At 35.8% G+C, this 23132-nt stretch overlaps 1 protein-coding gene across 6 annotated transcripts; it reads left to right on the forward strand.

Annotated features, from left to right (window-relative positions):
* The first annotated feature begins 72 nt into the window (after positions 1-72).
* On the forward strand, positions 73-22681 carry YTHDF1 (YTH N6-methyladenosine RNA binding protein 1). 6 transcript variants are annotated; one of them, XR_006354884.1, is made up of 9 exons: positions 73-343; positions 889-913; positions 2405-2484; positions 4466-4510; positions 14910-16433; positions 16609-16743; positions 17522-17638; positions 18369-18430; positions 21212-22681. XR_006354884.1 is itself a non-coding variant. In XM_043985754.1 (7 exons), exons 1-6 carry the CDS (start codon positions 317-319, stop codon positions 16693-16695), a joined length of 1788 nt encoding a protein of 595 aa, XP_043841689.1. In that variant the 5' UTR covers positions 73-316; the 3' UTR covers positions 16696-16743; positions 21212-22681. The 6 variants fall into 6 exon arrangements, 4 of the variants coding, with proteins under 4 accessions (XP_043841689.1, XP_043841691.1, XP_043841692.1 ...); XR_006354885.1 differs by lacking the exon at positions 17522-17638; XM_043985754.1 differs by lacking the exons at positions 17522-17638; positions 18369-18430.
* The last annotated feature ends 451 nt before the right edge of the window (positions 22682-23132 follow it).

Genomic DNA, 23132 nt, shown 5'->3' on the forward strand with positions numbered 1-23132 from the left:
TGGGAGGGTGGGAGGGAGGGACAGGGTGGGGGGTCGGTGGGCAAGCGGGCGGTGAGGAGCGGGAAGTGACAGGGCCCCCCACCCCACCCCACCCCGGCCAGAGACGGAGCCTCGGCGCCACCCCCGCAGTCCCGGCGGGCCCAGGCCCTCAGCGCCGCGCCGCCCTTAGACGCACCGCGCGGGACCGGCCCGACCCGACCCGACCCTCGGTGCCCCCGCCTCCCGGACCCGGGGCAAGCCCTTCCCTTCTCCCCTCCCCTCCCCTCCCCTCCCCCTTCCTCCCCCTTTCCACCCCCCGGGACCTGGTTCATGAATTATGTCGGCCACCAGCGTAGACCCTCAGGTAAGTCTGTGGTGTTGGTGGGGAGGCTGGGGTTACCTCCGGGGTCCCCGCCCCCGGAGTGCGTCTGAGGGGAGGGGGCCGGGAGAACTCCTCTGGGCTGTTTGCCCCTTCTTTCCGCTGTTCATTCATACCCCCACCCCCAGTCTGGACTGCTGTTCCGAGATCTTCCTGCTATTCCTTTCCTCCCCGCTTTCGATCATTCCCAGCCTTCTCCAGTTCTGGGGAAGCTTTAAAGGGGGGTGGGGAGGGGCGCGCGGGGAGGAAGAGAAGAAACTGTCTGTGACCTGGAAGGGTAGAGAAAGCTCCCCACCCCGCATGTAAACTAAACATAGGCTTGGATTAATAATTGCAATGAGGAGTGAGTACAGTACTTTCCATTGTTAAAAAACAAAACAAAAACATTCTTTTAAACGAGGCACTTAGAACTTTGGTGTTTTTCTTTTAAACTTTTCTTACTGGACTTAATCGATAGCTCAACGAGTAACTTTTTTTCATCCTTTCTTGGGCTTTTTCTGTGTTTGGTCTCCTGGACTATGGCATTACAGAGAACAAAAGGACAAGATAATAAAGGTAAGGAAAGTTCTGGGAATTTGTATTTGATTGTATAATAGTATATGATGAAGGAGGAGCTCGTTCTTTTAAAATGATTCATGTTTGCAGTAAAGACCATATGGAAAACACCTAGTAGGCTACCAAAGAAACCAGTCTTTTTTTTTTTCGTTAGATTTTTAAGAAACGCTTTGGGTTGCATGCAGGGTAAGGTTGTTAACTTGTTGAAGAAAATAAATTTCCAGACATAAAAAAAATCCCAGGAAAGGTATTGTGGTATACAGGAAAGCACAGGCCTGAAAATCAGAAGAGGTGGCTTTTTATCACAGCTTTTTGACTATGTGACCTTGGCCAAGTCATTAGGCCTCAGATACCACATCAGTAAAGAGCATGGTTTGAACCAAGACTAAGATTTAAATTTTTCTGATTCTGTGCTTTCCCTCATATTCTTCTTTTATTTTTGTTTAATGATGGAAGTGTGAGGGAGTTCCCAGATTGAATCATCACAGAATTGAATGATTTAAATGAAAATGCAGGTCTATTTTACCTAGTCCTAAGATAATTTATGTAGCAGAATTGTCATCTGATTTAATATGTGCTTCTCTGGGAAGGAAGTTTAATTCTTTTTGTGTGGTCTCACACTTTAAAGATCTTTTGGAATAGTTGAAATTTTGTTTTTTAAAAGTTATAAAACCAGTAATCAGAAATCTTCATATTTTTTCAGAAGACTGTTTTTACTTTGCTGTATTGTGCTGATGTCATTAATTGCATTGTGTATATTCATTTTTCCAGGTCAGAATCATAAATGGGGTTGGAACTTAATTATGTGACTTCCAGAATTTTTTGTCATGTAATTGTAGTCATTTCCTCAGCTACATGTGCATCACAAATTTTGTGTGTTTTCCTGAAATAGAATTTTCATTGGTGTCCTTAGTTTGGAATGGAATTTGAGTCTCATTTACTACAAGTTGAGCTTAGCTCTTATTTATTAGGAGGTAGTCTATGTGAACATGTGTATACATTAATTACTATGTGCCATTTTGGGGGGGGAGGGTGGGGAGTAATCTGGGAAAGGTCTTCTGCAGAAGGTGGTTTTTGAGTGGAGGCTTGAAAGAAGCCAAGGATTCTAAGAAGTGGAGATGTAGAAGAGCCTTCCAGGTCTAGGGGACAGTTAATAGAAAGGCTCAGAGATGGAAATGGAGCTTAGTATGTGAGGAACTGCAAGTAGACCAATGTAGCTGGACCACATCCATGGTCATTTATATACATTCGGTCTTTATTTTAGTTTATTTTTAGACTTCTCAAAATTCATAAAAATAAAATATCTAAGGTTATTTAAAGTTCTGTGCTATTATGTGTAGTACTATTAATGATTATTTCCATTTTTACATATTGGAAATCATGTAATTTTTAACAAAAATTAATAGGAAAAGAAACTTGATCTTTTTTAATTTGTATGTTTTAAAGTGATTGTTGATGAATTTTTAAGGTGTAATATTTTACAACTTCTAGTACAAAATGGTTCGTTGCATCAGAAGGATACAGTGCATGACAATGACTTTGAACCCTACCTTTCTGGACAGTCAAATCAGGTTAGTATGTTGTTAATGTGTTCTTTAAAAATTTGTTTACATTGAAAATTTTTTGCTGTGTGCTTTGGGGCTGTTTTTTTTTTTAATTCCCCAAGGAATAAATAAAACAGTATAGTTTGAAGTGAAAGAAACCCTGAAAAAATTTTAAATAAGAGGGCTAACTAGCCTTTTGACTCTTAAAGTATGCTTCTATATTAAACAGGTCAAAAATGCAATTAAGATGAGAGTCTTTATTTCAGGCAATAGCATGGTATAGTGGATTAGAGTGCTGGATTTGGAGTCAGGAAGACCCCAGTTCAAGTCTCATCTTTGACACTTACCTGAGTGACCTTAGACAAATCACTTAACTTCTCTGGACCCTGATTTCCCCATCAGCAAAATGGGGGTGGGGTTGGGGGAGTGGACTAGTTTGGCTTCTAAGATCCCTTCCATCTCTAAAGTCTTAGGATTTTTTCTGATGGAACTGCTTCCTATGGAGGGATGTGATAGAATAGATAGAGGAGTTTTCAGGTGGCTTTGAGAATTGTCATTTAATATGGTGTCTTTGGCAAGTCTTTGGCCATTGTAGCAAGCATATATTCAAAAGCTTCCAGAGCACTGGCTTTGAGTTACATGGTCTGGGCTTAAATCCTGCTTCTGCTGCTTCATCCTTTGTAATCTTGGGCAAGTCACTTAATATCTCTGGCCCTTGCTTTCTCTATCTATAAAATGAAAGATTTAGACTAAATGATCTCCTAGGTCCTTTGCAACCCTAAAAATGTTTCTGTGACCTATGTTTAGAACTATGAAAAAGTCCTGTTTTCTTAGTTTTAAACTTAGAATGTACTTTAGAGGAATGCTCCTCCCCCACCCCACATACTTTGACCTTCCACAGAGCACCCACTTCTGATGACTTTTTTTCCTGGCTGTCTTAATACTGGCTCCCTGCCAGGTGTTAAGTCAGAGACTAAGCTATTAATAGTCCCAGTAGGCTGACAAGCCCCATAGAGATGAGCACAGGCCATCTAGAATTCCTCTGCTTGCTTCTTGGTTAGTCTGACTCTCTGCCAAAGCTAACCAGACTCAGAATATCTTAGCCTATTGCCTCTCTAGTTAGCAATGCCTTGCCCTGGGTTTGGGAAGCAGAGATGACCTCATCTCAACTCAGGGTAATAGGTCATAGATTTGTAACAGGAAGAGGAGCCTCAGGAGTAATTTAGTCCAACCCCCTCATTTTATTAAGAGGAAACTGAAGCCCAGGGAGGTTAAGTGATTGTCCTAAGCTCATGTAATAGTAAGTGGTAGACCTGGGTTCTGTCCACTCTCTGTAGATCCAGCATTCTTTCCTCTTCACCATCTTCCCTCAGGTCAATGACAAAAGGCTAATTTTTCTTTAGCTTCAGGTTCATTTTAGAGACTGTACAATGAAAATGTTTCTTTGTCCATCATGATTATATTTTAATTTAACTTACTTTTGGATTTTTCTATATATCATTATGTTTTACTCTCTTATGCATTGAACTTATCCTTAGTTATTTTACATATATCTAATGTTTCCAGTTACATCATAAATTCTTTGAGGGCAAAGACTTTTATTTTGTATATGCATTCTGAGCACCTACCACAGAGCTTTGCACATAGCAAGTGCTTCACAAATGTTTGAACTGTTGAATTTTAGCCAAAAAAAGTTTTAAAAAACTTAACTGAACTGGCTTTTTCAAAAATTGGAATAGCTACCTTGGCCACAATTCTGTATTGGTTCTGAGGTAATGTAGAAAAAGTTTGTACCACTGGCCATTATCACATTTTTTATTACTTTATATGAAGTTTTAAAATTTGTAGTGAGATAGAGTAAAGCTAATAATTGATAATGGAACATTTTCCAAATACCCTACTGATGTGGAAGTCATATTTAGAAATGTTATTGGATGCATGGAGGATGCTAGATTCTTGATGCTTGTAGAACTATAGAATATCACAGTGACAATTCATATTTCTGTAGTACTTTCAGGTTTACCAAGCCATCTCCTTACTACAACTCTTTGAGGTAGGCAGTGTTCTTTTTATTGATCTTGATTTTATAGATGAAGCAACAGGGTCAAAGAGGTGAAGGGACTTGCCCATGGTTACATAGCTAGTAAGTATTATATCTAGGATTCAGATCCAGGGCTCTTTCCACTACAAATTAATCGGTGGAGATAATACATATTTGCAATCCCTACACATAAATGTAAGCTATTCATATTACCATTATACCAGTCTAAGAACTGGCTGGGAACTCAGAAATCATCTGGCTTATTACCCTTTTTCCACTACCCCATCCACCAATTTTTTTTAGAGGATGAAGGAAGTTGTGGCTGAGAGGTTAATTTCCTTGCCCAAAACTACAGAGTTGGAACCAGAAAGCCTTTTTTTATCTTTTTAAAAAATTAATTTTATATATAAATCATATGTGAGTTCAATTCTATTTAAAATCTCCTTAAATTATTATAATTGTGAGTTATTTGGGGATACTGCTCTTTTGTCTTTGGATTCTAACTTCTGAAATAGGTCATTATTTCGTTTGCAGAATTTTCTTCTTTCAAACAATCCTGAATTTTCAAACTTATTTTCAAGATGTAATATGCTAATCCATTTTTCAATAGTGATTTTGTCTGATCATTGAAGTGAGACCTCTTGCCAATCTAGATATTTCCAGATGCCTTGATTGTATTCTAGGTATCTAGATATTGTTGATGACATCCAGACTAGATGTACTGATGTTTACTACAAAACCTGAACAATTTAGGCAAAATAAAGAAATGCACTTTTAGACACAAGTCTGTTTTTGCAAATTTCTCATTGTTGGAAGTTAAGTTGAATTGAAATGGAATATAAAATGAGGCATTCATCATTTACAAAATTGTCTCCTATGAACTTCTTAAAATCGTTAGTTTTAAAGATTCGGTCCTTTCTGGTCTCTTACTGTCTTGTATGATACAGTAAATTAGAGTAATAGTAAGATCTTGACTATCCTAAAACTCAGGGAGTTATGGATAGCTGATTTTATTATATGCTTGAGGGTTTACCCCTTTAAGGATCCAAACATTTAAAAAAGTTTTGAAAAGTCTTTATATTTAATACACTATTTGTCAAATGCCAATTATGTGTGAGTGTTATAAGAGAGACAGTGGAGTATAAGAGGTAGAGAGCTGGTCTTAGAATCAAGAAGACATGGGTTCAAGTCTTGTCTCTGGCTGTGTCATCTTGGGCAAGTCAATTGACCTCTCATTATGCCAGGAAACTTTTTAATTGCATTAAATTGCAAAACTGGTACCAGTCTGTATTGGTGGAGGAAGTTCTTCACCTGGAGCTCCCTACACTAATTTTTAAAAAATGAATAAAATACTATGCTGGTGTAAACTGTATTGCATACTTTCCTGCCTTCTTAAGGTATACTCACCACAAACATTTTCTTGATGCTGGGATGCAGGTGGAGTATCATTGTGAATGCTAGTTAATATCAATCAATCAATAAACATTTATTAAGTTCCTACTATGTGCCAGGCACTGTACTAAGCTTTGGAGATACAAAAAGAGGAAAAAGACAGCCTCTGCCCTCAGGGGGCTCACCATCTAATTGGGGAAACAACTCTTAAACAAATAAAGGATAAATAGGAAATAGTTAACAGGGAAAACACTAGAATTTAGAGGGGTCAGGAAAGGCTTTCTTTAAAAGATGGGATTTTAGTTGGAACTTAAAGGAAGCCAGGGAATTTAGGAACTGGAATTAAGGAGCTGGAATTTAGGAATGAAAGTGCTCCAGGCATGGGGGACAGTCAGTGAAAATACCTAGAGCAGAGAGATGGAGTGTGTTGTTTGTGGAATAGCAAAGAGACCAGTGTCACTGGATCAGAGTAAGGAGTAAGAAAACTGAAAAGGTAGGATTAGGTCATAAAGGGCTTTGAATGCCAGACAGCATTCCATATTTGCTTCTGGAGACAAAAGGAAGCCTCTGGAGTTTATTGAATGGTGGGGAGTGACATGGTCAGACTTGAACTTTAGGAAATCGGTTTGGTGACTGAATAGAGGGATGCATTGGAGTGGGGAGAGACTTGAGGCAGGCTGACCCACCAGCAGGCACTGCAGTAGTCTAGGCATGAGGTGATAAGGGCCTGCATTGGAATGGTGTGGGTATCAGAACAGAGAAGGGGGCATATTTGAGAGATCTTGCAAAAGTGAAATTGACAGACCTTAGCAACAGCTTAGATATGGGAGTGTGAGGTAGTGATGAATCCAGCTTGACTCTTAAGTTATAAGCCTGAAGGACTAGGAGGATGGCTTCCTCTCTAGTAATAGTGAAGTTGTGGGGGTGGGGTGAGGGCTTAGGGGAAAAGATAATGAGTTTGCTTTGGACATGTGGAGTTTAAGATGTCTATTGAACATCCATGTGGAGATTTCTGAAAGACAGTTGGAGATACGAGATTGGAGGTGGACAGACTGGTTGGGGCAGCTGAATACAGTGGTACCTAAAAGTACTTTTGAGTTGCATAGGGCTGAATGGCCCAAGACGTTTTTTTCCCCTGTGTCCTGCTTTTCAGTTTTTCTTGTCTTTTGCTTTGCTGTCCTTTATCACGTCTTGCTATCAGTTTGCTTCTCTGTTAGCTCTTGGTGTGTAAATAAAAGGAAATAGATTCTGCCTACAGTGAGGGATTTTCATGTGTAGAGTAAGTTATAGAGCATGAACTTTGTAACATTTATTTTATCTGTGCAGAAGCCTCTTTTTACTTTACTGGTTCTTATTTATGTTCTGAATAGATAAGGTACTAGATTCATAGGAATTAGAACTGGAAGGAACTTTATGGATCATATGGTACAAATGTCTCTCAGTCCCTTCACCCCCATATTACAGATGATGATATTGAGGTCCAGATAAGAGAAATGACTTTCTTAAGGTCCCATAAGTAATAAGTAACTGAACTGGGAACTCTTAAGTATTCTCCACATCTCATGAATGTTCTTTACAGTACACCATGCTTTTTTCCTTCTATTTTCCTTCTCATTAGCTCTATGGCCCTGGGCAAATCACTACCACTCCATTTCCTCATCTGTACAATGAAAATAATAGTTCAGTATCTGCTTCACAGAGTTTATGAGAAAAGATCTTTGCAGACCTTGTAGTGCTATATAAATGTGAGCTACTGTTTTTGTGCAATTTAGCTTTATTTACAATGTATGGAAAGGTATCACATGTCTAATGTAAAAAGAAAATTAATATTTTTATTAAAAATCTTATCTTAAATTTTTCATAATTTAACAAGGTCATCTCTTTAAGAATGGCTTTCAGAATTAAGTCTAAAGCAGTCAGTTGAGCAATGAAAGGATTGAGGAGGAAAGGAAATTTTGTAGCAGTTAAGTAGTATATAGGCTGTTTAAAAATCATAGGATTTAGTTGTAGATGGGATGTTAATGATCATGTAGTACTAGACAACTAGTACAACCCCTTCATTTTAATAGGTGCAAAAACTGAGACCCAAAGAAAAAGTGATTTGTCCAAGGGTAGTAAGTGACAGAAACAGGATTTGAACCCAGGCCCTCTGACTGTGACTCGAGTTGTTTCTACCGCATACTGCATATTGTGTGTGGTCCATGAGTTACTCAGGGGGACTAGACTGATTAGGAGCTAGCACTGTCAGATATATGTATAGTGCTTTTACTTTTGAGTTTTTCAGTTAAGTTTATGATGTGTAATCAAAGTTGATTTGGCCTATTCTAAACTTTTTTTTCAGAAAAACATACTGTAATGAAACAACTTTTTTAGGTTCCAGAATTGATTTATTTGAGACATTTATAATTAAAATAGCTAGATTTAATTTTGAGGCTTAACTATGTAGTGCCTCTGTTAGTACTCTATGTTTGTAAATACTTTTATCATATTATTGATATGAATCAGTTGAAAACTACTGTTCTGGCTTTTTTGTTTTACCCATTTTTAATGATGTTAGAAGATTGTCCTAAGAGACAATTTCCCAGCAATAGTTTATACACTGCTGAAAGTAGAGTTCTTAACACTTTAATCAAAGATATTTTTAGGGATTTTATTTAACTTCTCAGAAAAAAGACATTAAATAGATGTTCTTTATCAAAGTGAATTTTTAAATTGTATTTTTTGTATCTGTAGTAGAATATCTTTTAAATCACTTATTGGTAAGTCTAGGGCATTCATTTGGGGCATCTATTTGAGAGAAAACACAAATATTTTAGGGATTTAAACAGTTGTTAATCTTAGCCATTTTTTTGATCTAGATTTCTCACAATGAAGTTTTAAAAAACTGAAATTTCCTTGAAGCATATAATAAAGATGAATATTAACTTTACCAATATAATTACTTAAAACCAAATGCGCTGATGGAATGAGCAGCAAGTTTTATTATTTTTATTGGTAGATAAGTTTTCAAAGACAATAAGCATATTGTGTCATAAAACATACTGAGAAATAATATATGTCAGAAACTGCTGTCTCTGCATTCCATTATTGAGCTTTCTAATTCTGGAGATAAACAAGAATTCAAAGGGAAAAAATCCTTATGAATACTTATTTAAAATTATCAATCAAGTGAAGGAATTTCAATGATTTTCTTGACATACATGGTACCCACCCATGGGGATTTCTTCTTAAACTTTCTGTAAATTTAAGATATTCTCTGACCTTAGAGGCCCTGGCCTTTATGAATTATTTCATAGGGAGCAAAACCTCTTCATTATGTTTGGTGATTTTACTACTTCGAAAGAACTCGTGAAAGTAATCAGATTCATCAGATGCTTTCTAATATACCTTTAAAGGCTTTCTGCTTAAATGACTTCCTAAAATAAATAAATAAATAAGATTTTTTAAAGAATGACTCTTCCTTTTCTCTGTCATTGTAATGTCTGAATCATTTTATTGTTCATGAAACTTAAGTATTTACATAATTTGGGGTCTTGCTTCTCAGAAAAAAGGATATAGGAAATAAAGATTTCAGTTCCATGACCTTTTTATATGATTACATTTCCAGTGAATACGGAAACACCCTTTCCTGCTTTTAGTTCTGGAGCCAGTGTATACCAGTTTTAACTTTTGAATATATTTTTTTGTAAGACATCTTTTTGGGGTTTTTTTTGGGGGGGGGGGAGTTGCAGGCCAATGAAGGTTAAGTGACTTGCCCAGGGTCACACAATAAGTGTTAGTGTGTCTGAGGCTGGATTTGAACTTGGGTCCTCTGGAATCCAGGGCTGGTGCTTTATCCACTGCACCACCTAGTTGCCCCCATAAGCCCTTCTTTTTAAAGTAACAAAAGTAAATTGACTAAGAATACTAACCAGTGATTACTTAAATTTTCATTGTCTATTAGGGAGTTTATAAACTTCTACAAAGAAACTCCTTTTTTTAGTTCCTGATTTACTTATCTTGGTTTTGCTGTTTGAAGGAAACTGTTAATATTTTCTGTTTTAAAGAGGGATTACTGTCTCAGAGACTGGGATTATAATGTCATCATAGTTAAGGCTATTCATTAGTTGTTTGAGGTAATGCTTAGACCAAAGGAATTGGTAGTTTTGGTTTTAACTTTTATTACCCTAATATGTTCCCATAGGATTGTTTTTGTTATTGCTTCTGAGAACAGGAGTATACCCTTTATGAAATATCACAAAAGCATAAATATACAGTTTTGATTTTGTTTTCATATCTTCGATAACTAACCTATGTAAATGTTTTACTCTTCAATAAATCTGATTTCATTTTTGTGGGTATTTTTTCTACCTGTGCTGATTGAAGCTCTTCTATATAAGTTGTTCCAAAAGTCTTTTGTGCAGCTTTAAACTTTAATAACTTAAAACTTTGGAACATTCTGTACATAGTCTTTGTGAGTAACCATGGCCAAGTGAATCACCCTGATGGGCTGTCTTCTATTGTCAACTTTTCTAGACTTACCAAGACTAATCCTTAGATGATAATTCTTTACTGGTACCATACTTGTTATCTTTTCAAGTTAAGACCTGCCTTAGCTTGTGCATTAGTGCCATAGCCTTTGAGAATTCAGAGTTGCTGTCATGTCATAATGAGGCGTTCATATGTATTACTCCTGGGGGACTCCACTATTGTTAAAACTGAAATAAATTTGCAACCTAATGAATTGAGGAAGTACAGAGCTAATTTGTTTGTTACATGAAAAAATAAAGTTAAGGAGTTTTCAGTTTGCAATAGAACTATAGAATTTTTTGAGCTAGAAGAGACCCTATAGATGATCTTTTATGTGCTCGAATGCTCAATGTATGTAGACAAGACGTAACAGAAAACATGTAAACTAAAGTAGGGGAGGGAGGGTCCTGTGTGAGCACAGAATAAGAATGAGTTTGTGTTTGTAAGCATGTACATGAATGAAAGGAAATGCCAAAAGATTGTTTCTTGGGGTGGATTTTGTATGTTATTTTGGTGGTTACACCTACACAAGGCTAAGAACCAAAGAATAAGTTTATGTATGTGCAAGGAAGGTTATATGTAAGGCTAGAGACTCTGTGTGTATGTGTGTGTGTGTGTGTGTGTGTGTGTGTGTGTGTATTTAAGAGGAGTGGTGAGTGGATGAAGGAAGAGAGGGTCTCCATTTTTTCATTGTCCCTATTTTTATATGAGCTTCCTGCTGAAAGAGGAAGTGAGACCTCCTGACCTTGAGGACAGAGAAATAGCATCTTGGAGTGGCCGGTCCAGGGACTGATGACATAGCTTCTTGTGGAAAAGTTGGTGGATTTGAAATTAGAGAACCTGGGTTCAAATCCTATCACTTCTGCTCAATAGCTTTTGCCTTCAGCAAGTTTTTTTACTTCTCTGGGCCTTAATTTCATCATTTGAAAAATTAATGAATTAAAACAGATGATCTCTAAGATCTCTTTAATCTTTAGACATATGATTTTCTTGTTAGCAGCACTTTTAAGTAAACTGCTTCTCAGCTCTATTGAATGTTGTAAATACCTATACAATAGGTAAAGAAGGAAAATATATAAATAGAATCTTATCTCTTCCCTCCCTTCATCAGGCATTTATTTTCAGTATGTGGGGGTTAGAAAGAAATGGAAGACAGTTCTTTCCCACTAGGAGAGTACAATATAGTTCAGGAGATAGTGCAGTCATTAAAAGATAACTGTCATAAAAACCGAATATTTATAAAGGAATTTAAATATGTTAGGGAATTTTGCTTCTTAAAGGAACTTTCAGAGAAATCTTTGAAGGAAAACTCATTTTATAATGTAATCACTTCCAGTTGATTTGTGTATTTGTGTACAGGTAGGAGCATACCTGTATTCTCCCTATAGACTGTTCTTTGTATAGGAAAAATAAGCAGAAAAAATATGAAAATTGGGGGTGGCACGTTAGTAGTTCTGGAGCTCAGGAAAAGTTTGGGGCAGAAAATGGCACCTGAGCAGTTTTGAAAGAAATAAGGGATACTAAGAGATGGAGGTAAGATGAGAGTGTGCATTCCAAGTGTGGCAGATGTCTAGTGCAAAGAATATCAAGAAGGCTAATTTGGCTGGCAATAAGAATACCATATAATAAGGTTGGAAAGGTAGTTTAGGGCCAGGCTGCGAAAGACTTAAAAATCTAAACAAAGGAAGTAAATAAATAAATCCCTATTATCAGAGATGGAAGGTAGTGGTTTAAGGTGCATCGTGCTATTTTATGTGTTTGCATATATACTTGGATTTGATTTGCAGTTCAGTCAAGACATATATATGTCAGGAGCAACCATTACTTCTGATACTAACATTTCTTTCTTTCTTTCTTTCTTTCTTTTTTTTTTTTGGTGAGGCAATTGGGGTTAAGTGACTTGCCCAGGGTCACACAGCTAGTAAGTGTCAAGTGTCTGAGGCCGGATTTGAACTCAGGTCCTCCTGACTCCAGGGCTGGTGCTCTATCTACTGCGCCACGTAGCTACCCTCAACCATTACTTCTGAGGGATTGTAGTTTTGTTAAATTCAGTCACTACCTTCTTTGCTTCCAATTTGCTCAACTAAGTTAGTCTGCTTTATGGATCAGTTAGCTTCAATCTTTGCCATTTCTACAGAATAGTCCTTTAACTCTCCCATTCTTGTCACAGTCATCAAGTTTTAAAAATAGTCTCCAATTAGGAATATAGGACTTAGAATTAAAAGGAATGTAAGAGATCATCTATTCCATATCCTTTTTTTTTGGCAGAAGAACCTTAGGCATATAGCAAAATGACTTGTCAGTGGTCGTACAAGGATTTAAGTATAATACAGGGATTTAAACCCAGATCTTCAACTTTTAAATCCAGTGCTCATTATACTTTGCCATCATACCTCTCCCTACATTTCAGAGTGGGTATGAATATAAACTCATTACAGTTGTATCCAAGAGTGCATTGTAGTGACATTAGTACATCCTAATCATGGTGTAACTTTGACATTTGGAAGAGAACTTTATCTTGAAGGAACAGGCTGTAATAGGAATCGAAGCAGATGGTTTTAGTACAGAGAGGGTGACCTTGATCATCTTGGGTTGTCTGGAGGGATGAGGGACTGTGGAGGGCTTTATAAAGAAAGAATAAGTCTACTCTTGGGCTCCTGTTAAGTAAAATCCCAGTTTGCTTGTTGGGTAATGTAAAAGAGATGGGTTTGAGGAGAAATAAAATTTTAAAAAACAATTATTGATGCCTTTTGTTTTTACATTTACACTCATTTGGATATACACACTACTCTCTCTCTCCTGCTTCCATTATAACAAAGATTGTTTTTAAATTCAGAAAATCCAGTCAATGTATTGACTTTAGTCAGATAGTTTATGCAGCATTCCACATCCATAATTCCCCACTTCTTAAGTGAAGAAAAGTGGTACATACACCCATTTGTGACAAATTGAAAAAGAAAGGAAATATATTTTCCATTTATTTTATGATGTCAGAATTTCTAGACCCAGTATGAGGGCAGAATGGAGGTGTCTACCTTATGACTAAAACCTTCCACTAATCTGATTGCTTAGGGTCACCACCAGGACAAGAATGGTTTTGGTGGCAGCTAGGTGGTGCAGTGGATGGAGTTCTGGTAGTCAGGAAGATCTAAGTTCAGATGTGACCTCAAATACTTACTGGCTGAGTGATTCTGGACAAGTCACCTTACTTCTGTTTGCCTCAGTTTCCTCATCTGTAAAATGGGGATGATAATAGTATCTACCTCCCAAGGGTTGTTTTGAGCACCAAATGAGATAAGAATTGTAAAACATTTAGCACAGTGCCTGGCACATAGGAAGTGCTATCTAAATGTTTTCTATTAATAGTGATTGGCATGGGAAGAAGGGATGTGGTTCATAGCATCAGATTTTACAGTGCCTGAGAAACACTTACATTCCAGACAACTTCTCAAAATTTGTTCAGGGTCAGCAGTTCTGGAAGGCCAGTTTACTTGGAGAAATAATGAGAGCTAATAAAATGAGTGTGATCAATACTATAGGTCTCTCTTAGAGCAGTTATTTGCAGTCTTCTCTCTTCCTTTGATTTGGAGGGAAAGAGAGGGAGAGGTGTTAACAGAACGAAGGATTACAGTAAGTCTGCTGACCACAGAAACTTGGCCTAGTGGTCTGGCATAACAGGAATTAACTTCTATTTCTTCTATAAAACAATAAAAATAGCACCCAAAGAGCTATATTATGCATAGTTTATTTAATAACAAACCCATATAATCCAAGGCCAGTTCTTCCTCCTATATTGTGTTGCCTTCCAGTCCACTATTATTCTTCTGATAGTGACACAAAAGGCATTATTGTTTTCCCTGTTGATTTTAGGTTAGAAAAATGCCTTAAAATATCCTAATTTCCATTAATAAATTATAAGGAATCTTTCATGAATGTACATGACTCCTTTTTGGAGCTGTTTGCACTTTTAGTATTTCCTACCTGGGGAGTAATGAGTTCTGCAAATTTCACTGTAAAGCATACAAAAAGATACAGTTCCAGCCCTGGCTCTATCTTTGAAAGTTATGGGTAGAAAGGATTTTAACCCCAGAGATGGTTAAGTGTGTTAACAGTCAATTATGATGTAATTAGATGAACTCAGTAAAATATTTAACTTTAGATTAAGGATTTACTTTTTCATATGATTGATTACTTTTTATTTAAATTCAAATAGTCATAAATGAAATTGCTTTGTACTTTGAGACTGATCTGAAATGTTTGAATTCTCAATCTGCATTAAAAACCTTATGTCATTCTTAAATAAGCCTTTAGCTTTTAATATGCCATTTTTAATATGCCATTGATAGCCATTTTGATAATCACTTACCCAGCACAAAGCTGTAGTTGATCTGTGGTTTAAACAAAGTATAGCACTTTAAAAAGGAAAATTAATCACAAAATTTTAACAAATTCTTTATATTTTTATAAATACAAACCTAACTCTAAAAATAATTTTGATTTTCTTTAACAGAATAATAGCTATCCCTCAATGACTGATCCCTACCTTTCCAGTTACTATCCACCATCTATTGGATTTCCTTATTCACTCAGTGAAGCACCATGGTCTACTGGTGGTGACCCACCTATTCCATATCTCACCACCTATGGACAGCTTAGTAATGGCGACCATCATTTCATGCATGATGCTGTTTTTGGACAACCTGGGGGTCTGGGAAACAATATCTATCCACACAGATTTAATTTTTTCCCAGAAAACCCTGCATTTTCAGCATGGGGAACAAGTGGATCCCAAGGACAACAGACTCAAAGTTCAGCTTATGGAAGCAGTTATAGCTACCCACCCAGTTCTTTGGGTGGTACTATGGTTGATGGACAGACAGGATTTCATAATGACACTTTAAATAAAGCACCTGGAATGAATAGCATTGAGCAGGGAATGGTTGGACTTAAGATTGGTGGAGATGTGACAACATCTGCAGTTAAGACAGTAGGATCTGTTAACAGTGCTGTAATGACTGGTGCTCTTTCTGGTAATGGTGGATCAAGTGTAAACTTACCTGTTTCAAAACCAACATCTTGGGCTGCCATTGCCAGCAAACCTGCAAAACCACAACCTAAAATGAAAACAAAAAGTGGACCTATAATCGGAGGTGCTTTACCTCCACCACCTATAAAACATAATATGGACATTGGTACTTGGGATAATAAGGGGCCTGTGAGCAAGGCTCCCGCTCCCCAACAGATTCCATCACCTCAGTCTCTCCCACAGCCACAACAACAGATTGTTCAGCCTATTCCAACTCAGCCTCCTCCTTTGGCCCAGACACAATATCAGAACCCTCAGCAACCACCCCCAAACCGCTGGGTAGCCCCTCGAAACCGAAATGCAGCTTTTGGACAAAGTGGAGGAACCAGTAGCGATAGCAATTCTACTGGAAATGCCCAAACTAATTCTGTTCCAAGTGGAGAATCACACCCTGTCCTTGAAAAACTGAAAGCTGCCCATAGTTATAACCCTAAAGAATTTGATTGGAACCTTAAAAATGGACGTGTGTTCATAATAAAGAGCTATTCTGAGGATGATATTCATCGTTCCATTAAATACTCCATTTGGTGTAGCACAGAACATGGAAACAAACGTTTGGACAGTGCTTTCCGCTCTATGAACAGTAAGGGTCCTGTCTATTTGCTCTTCAGTGTCAATGGTAGTGGACATTTTTGTGGAGTGGCAGAAATGAAGTCACCTGTGGACTATGGCACTAGTGCTGGGGTCTGGTCTCAGGACAAATGGAAGGGGAAATTTGATGTCAAGTGGATCTTTGTCAAGGATGTGCCCAACAACCAACTTCGACACATCAGACTGGAGAATAATGACAACAAACCAGTTACAAACTCCCGTGACACACAGGAGGTACCCTTAGAAAAAGCTAAACAAGTGCTTAAAATTATTTCCACTTACAAGCACACAACCTCCATCTTTGATGACTTTTCTCATTATGAAAAGCGCCAAGAAGAAGAAGAAGTAGTACGCAAGGTAAATTTGTATTTGATTTCTTAGTTTTCAGAAAAGATAAATATGTTATCTAAAAAGGGGAGGATAGAAACAGAAATTACTATGTAATTGTTGGTATGAGTAATTCAGATTTGAGCACTATAATCATGAAAATCACCAGGTTGGCCACAGGTTGAATTTTTTTTTTTTGCCACAGCAACTCAGACACCATCTAAGTTACAGAGCGGTTGTGATCTGCATCAGTGGAGGGCATATCCACACCGATGAAATTACAGATCCTTGAAGTATTAAAGTACAAGTCATGAAAATAGAAAAGTCAAGGAAATGTCAGGTATTGTAATGGCAAACTTAGGGAGACCTGATGGTTCTTTTTGATTTAATAATCATAGAAATCCAATACTTCACCTCAGAGACTCTTCTAGTCCTACAAATAGAAGAAAAAAATAGTATGAGGTAGTATCAATTCTACCTTATACTCTTAAGTTTGTTGGAGAATTTCCACCTTCTAGGAATTTGCTAGACATTTTCACAAGACAGTAATTTATAAACTGAGTAATTTCTGTTTGAATTTTGAGCTCTCTTATTCTGAGTGTTCAGAAAAGTGATAATGTGCTTTGCTTTTTAAGGGTTTTGATTTTAATTTAAGGTTTTCTTGGGATTGGGAATAAATAGGAGGGGAAATATGGTGCTTTCCTTTTATTTGTGTCAAAGCAGAGGAAGATTTAAGATAGAGAATTTGAACTTGATGATTCACTGCTTATTCCATAGATAGACTTGCTCATGAGTAACAAACTGCTCTCATTTCTCCATTTCTAGGCTAATCACATTTATTTCAAATATTTCATTTTTTTCTTGCAAAATTTTGGAAGGGAATATAAATTTGAATGGGAATTTGACTTCCTCGTGTGGCCACCTTTACTTTTTCTGTCGTTCTAATTTGAACAAATTATTTTAATGCCTCTCTACTCCATTCATCAGTTAAGAGCTCTCATTTGTTCATCAACTTTTTAATATAATTCATTTCCATTGCTATAAGGGAAACATGGGATTAAATGACTAAAATGATTGTGCTATGCAAAATAGCTTTAATATGTTTGAATAATTTTTAGGATAAGACTGCATGGATGATCAAAGCTGGGGTCCATGAGCAAGCAAAGTGACATGCTGGTGATGTAGTATAGTCATTCATGTGTGATTGTCTCCAATCTTCAGGCTTAATTTTTCAGGTATGGGCAGTCTGCTAAGGGAAGTCCTATTAGATCAAGCTATTCCTGACATCGAGGATAACACATTCTTAAATTTTTATTTTAAGAAAATATTTATATACAAATTAAAAAACATAGACAGTTTTCCTTTTTTGACATGAGTTTTTGAGTACTTGCATGGTTTGTATAGGAAGGAAATGATATTAAAAGCACAACTTGTAAAATAAAAACTACTTTTAGTTTTATTTAGTAGTAACTTCGTATCAGTATTCCATTTGAAATAAGGGGTAGCTCAAAGGAGTTGAACTTAGATGGCCTCTATAAGTTCTTTTCAGCTCTAATAGCTGATAACTGTAGCATAAAAAGATGATTATTATTGTTCCTAGGTGATGTTCAGATCAGGAGACTTTTTTTTTTTTTCAGTGAGCCAATTAGGGTTAAGTGACTTTCCCAGGGTCACACAGCTAGTAAGTGTTAAGTGTCTGAGGCCAGACAACATAGTGTGGTTAAGTCATTTAATAGCTGTATCTTAGTTTACTTCTCTGAGATGGCTCTGGTAAGACTCTACCTTGTTTAACCTCCTAGACATGTGAAGTCTATTGAAATTATATAAATTTTTTGAACTCTTCTAGCTTTTCAGATGAAAGGTTTATATACATATATATTATATATATACACACATATATATGTAGTATGCTTAGTATGAAAATACTAATTATGCTTTAACTCTTGTTTATGTAATCTTTTAAAGCTTACCAAGCCTTTTCACTGAGTCTCAGAAGTTCAGTGACTCATCCATGGGTTGCACATCTAGTAAGTGTTAGCATGTATAAATACATTTTAATCAACCTGAAAATTAGCTTTAGGTCATTAGATCCACCTTCATTATTTGAATAACCTGTCCTCTTCCTTAGTGCAGAAGTTGGCAGTACCTCTTTCTTCTAGTTACTTACCTTGAAGTGTGTCAGAAAATGCAAACCAATTTTGATATTATCCTAATTAAGCACAATCATTAAAGTAAATTTAATTATGCTCTCCGAGCTCAACTTAGCTGTTCCACTGGTCAGAACAGATAAATAAGAATTGACTAATAAGAAAATTTTTCAAAAACTTCTTTTTAATATTCTAAGAAAGCTTAAATGAAAGTTTTTCATCTCAGAAACATTCACCAATTTTACCACTTGATATAAAATCTTTTGAACTTCTTAGAATGCATGTTGGAAATTAAGAGACTGTATGTATATTTTAGGTAACAGGATAATATCAGTTCAAGGATTTCATTAAGAACTGAGAGTTTTATATATCTTTATGTTGGATTTAAATTATCTCTGGATTTCCAGTAAATAGTGCATTTTTTTGGGGGGGAGGCAATTGGAGTTAAGTGACTTGCCCAGGGTCACACAGCTAGTAAGTGTCAAGTGTCTGAGGCAGTATTTGAACTCAGGTCCTCCTGAATCCAGGGCTGATGCTCTATCCACTGTGCCACCTAGCTGCCCCAAATAGTGCATTCTTAAATGTAAAGTAAACAGAAAAGAAATAATTGAGACAGGAAAATGAATTATCATCCTGGTTGTAAATTTTTGGCATAATTTTCATTTAGTTTTACTAAATTTTAATGGTATTTGAAGCTACCCTATGCACTTGGGTTTTGTTTTATTTTAAAATTAAAATTTTGTGCTTTCTGATACCTATAAAACAAATTTCAAAAATTTCCATTTTAAGTTACCAACTTTTATAGACTTGTACCAGTGTTTGATGGACACAATTCTTAAAGTATGATATAGTGAAAATAATTTTAAGGATACTCTAAAATTTCATAAAGTGTTGAGCCCTTAATGCTGTAAGTTAAGAAATTCAACTTTGAAATTACTTCTAATTCCTTAGTAAAGCCACCAGGTTCTAGATTTGACAAAAGGTTAATTAACTGTGAACAAACACTAAACAACTCTTGGGTTATCTTCAGTCATATTGTATTTAGATTATTGAAAATTTGAGTGTTCAACTCAGTATAAAATTAAACCAAAGAATCCTTCATCCACACTTCAAACTCTAGCATTGATCATAGGTATTACTGACATGAACCAATCCAGAGCATATTGGATCATTTCCATATAAATAAGAAGGCTGCAATCTCAGGATAACAATTTTTTGTCTGAAAACTGGAAAAAGGCAAGCTAAAGTAAATTAGAAGTAAGCAGTTGCTGAAATGTTCATTGTTGAGCATTCAGCTGTAAGGTTGAACCTATCTTTTGTTACCATTTCATTTATATAAAGGAGATGATGCTTAACTGCTTACCGGATAATGATTTTCTGGTGATTATTTGTACCAAATGAACAAGAGAAATATTTACAGTCAAAAAATTGAATGAGGAATTATATAGGGGGAAAAAAAAGCTATACATTGTAAGCATGAAGGATATTGATAATGGTAGGGCAGAAAGAGGAACTGTTTGCTTTGAGAGGAGCCATCAATCTCATAGAAGGAAATGACTTCCATTTCTCAGGAGAATACAGTGCATGTTGTGAGTTAAATAAAATATGATTATTTTGCTCTCATGGTCTAGACTTATTTAATTTTTCTTAATTTTTTAAAGAGGTGAAGTTGGAGGAAATTAAAACCTTCCTAGGTATACGAGTTATTATTTTATCCTAGAATAAAATTTGAGAAAAGCGAGAATAAAGAACATTTTCAGTTAAATACTATTTATAATATCATATTTCACATATATAATGTAAGTAATTGAAATTAACAGAAGACTTTAGTTTGTTTAAATTGTACTTTAACAAGCTAGGGGCTTTCTTTTTATTTGTGGACATAGGAAATAAAGGTTCAAGCTTTTATACTGTTAGCATGGTGCTGTTCTATACATCATGATTAGCAGTTTCATTCTTGGAAATGGATCTGTGTAAGAACTATTTTTTCTGAGTAGTCATAAGTTAAATAATTTATTTTTGGAATTGGATTTTTCTTCATATGCTTAAATTCTGTGCTGAATATGCCAGGAAAAAATGAAAATTGTTTCTAGACAGTCCCAGAACAAGTTGGTTATACTTTGGCAAAGAAGGTGATCTTGTTTGAAAGGGAGTAGAAGTAAACTAAATAAAATGTGAGTGAATATAATACATAAAGGAATATTTGAATGGAGGCAGTGGCATTTTCTCTGCAGTGTTAGCAGCTCTTATTGGGTACAAATAATATTAGTATTTTTCCCATGAAAAATGTAATTGATATTTAATCAGATAATTCAGGTTAAGAAAAGCTTGATCACTTAAGTAAATAACCCTGTTAATCAGAAATATTAAATATTTCTGCTTGATGGTTCCAAACTGACTTAATTTAAAAAGGAAACAGTTCAGTGTGTTTAAATGCTAACCTGATTTGACCAGTATCACTAATTTTGTTTTGGGGCTTCAAATGCAATTTATAGATCGTCTCATTGGGAATCTGTAATTTTAGGCATGCCATGGGCAAAAACTCCGATAATATGGTAGGTAAATTTTGTCATGGTGGGCGAGTTTTATATTTTACCTTTTGAAGTGTATATAATGTGTCATTTTAATATATTTAACCTTCACTTATTTTCTTTTTTATAGGAACGGCAGAATCGAAACAAACAGTAAGAATAAAGATAAACTAGAACTTTTCACAAACTCACCTATGAAAAACAAAAATGCTGGTGCTGTATCTAGGCATCAGGACTGACTAAAGCTTTCAGCTTCAATGTATCTTCTCATACAGGGGAAATTAAGTTGTTGCATCTTTAATTACTTTATAGCTTTTTTTTTTTTTGCCCAGGTGGATCTGCATTAATTTGTATTTTTCTATGTACCATGCTCTAGAACCCATTAATAAAGTTGTATTTTTTTAAGTCAGCTATTAATCAGACTGACCTAATAAACCATAAGACAAGCATCCTTAAAAAACAAACAAAAAAGACAGGCCTAATGCTTCCCAAAGATTTTTTATTTTAAGTTTTGGCAAAAATTATGTTCCTTTTCTTATATTCACAGTAATTTTGTATATCTATAAATATGAACCTTCGTATACTCCCCCTTTTATGGTTTTATGGCAAACATAAGAAACCATGCATTATTTTGTCATGTAAAACATTCTGTTAAATACTTTCTCTTAAAAATACTGAAATCAAAAGGTAAATCAGATTACTTTGTGCAAATGTTATGCCATTTATTTTGTCTGTGATTATACTTCTAAAAAGCCAGGATTGTCAGTTTGATTTTCTACTTAATGGGGAAAAATTAAATTTTAAGTTTTCAGATGCTGTGGAAAATTGTTTAGATTTAACACAAACAAAAGAATCCTTTTCAAGTTCTGTTAACCAGAGCTTTTTGAGCGCATTTGTTATACCAGATCCTGCAGAGAATATTACTTTCAGCCATAATTGCTTTATTGTTTATATAGCTAAATAATGATGTGATGCTATCAACATGCAGGAGTTTTGGAAATGTGTTTTAAACCTGGTTCAGCTTTCAGGTGTTCTTAGTTTTACTGCAGACATTTTTAATTTTTCCCTATTCCTTATTTGAGAATCCTAATGCCATTTTAAGTTTTTTATACCAATAATGCTGAGCTTTAATAAGTAGTAACTAATAGGATGGAAAGTATGATGGATTATGCTCAAATGTTTAAAATTGACAGTGTACATGTCTAATTTTTTTTTTCTGTTGGATGAGTAAAAGAAAAACTTTAAAAAACTCAAATTTGCTGTCATGTTTTTGTGGAATGAGGGAACCATTGAAGAACTCACCACCAAATGGAATTGGAATTAAGCATGAAAATGGTGCTCATGCCTGTTGCTCTAGCCCACTGAATCTGCACGTGTTTATTGTAGAGGATCTTTACTATATTAGAAAGAAAATATCTTCTGAAAACTATTTACTCCAAAAGACCCTCTGATTTAAAGTTTAAACTGTATCATTTAGACTTGTATTTAGAACGTATAACTCTTGTCTCTACTATTACTGCCTGTATGGAGTAATGGACATCAGATTAACTTTTTTCCTCTAGGAGAATACAAGCCTTAATAAACAATACCTATTTAGCAAGTTTGATGTCATTTCATTTTTTTCCCCTTGAATGGGGCAGTATTTTAAAATTCAAATCCCAGAGCTAATTAGTGGTATTGCTATTTTAAGAAATATTCCTTTGTGTTTCAGTGGTTCTTAATTCTTCTATAGGTTTTTCTGGGGCAATCATCTTAAGAGCATATCTTAACTACTTGGTAGAGAGTTATAATGCATAAGGACTCAAAGAAATTAATGTACTTTCTTTTGCTTATTCTGTATATTTAAACTGTTAAAAGAAAATCCTAATAAGATGGCCAACGGAATTCATAATTTTTACTATGAATCCAAATAATCAGTCAACTTTTACTAAGTACTTATACTTTGAGGGGAGAGGCTGTTTTTGCCTTTCTGTGTATCCCCAGTGCTTAGCACGTAGTAAACCCTTAACAATCTTATCAAGGAAGGCTGTTGGAGTTTGGGTAGAGGATCA

This window comes from Dromiciops gliroides, chromosome 2 (genome assembly GCF_019393635.1).
Source record: "Dromiciops gliroides isolate mDroGli1 chromosome 2, mDroGli1.pri, whole genome shotgun sequence".
In the NCBI taxonomy this organism is placed as follows: domain Eukaryota; kingdom Metazoa; phylum Chordata; class Mammalia; order Microbiotheria; family Microbiotheriidae; genus Dromiciops; species Dromiciops gliroides.

What these genes read in the sequence shown, in the direction of transcription:
- YTHDF1 (XM_043985754.1), top strand. Translation starts at nt 317, where the DNA reads ATGTCGGCCACCAGCGTAGACCCTCAG. An exon ending in AAAAGGACAAGATAATAAAG is followed by an intron (nt 914 to 2,404) that starts GTAAGGAAAGTT and finishes TACAACTTCTAG; the next exon opens with TACAAAATGGTTCGTTGCAT. An exon ending in CCTTACTACAACTCTTTGAG is followed by an intron (nt 4,511 to 14,909) that starts GTAGGCAGTGTT and finishes TTTCTTTAACAG; the next exon opens with AATAATAGCTATCCCTCAAT.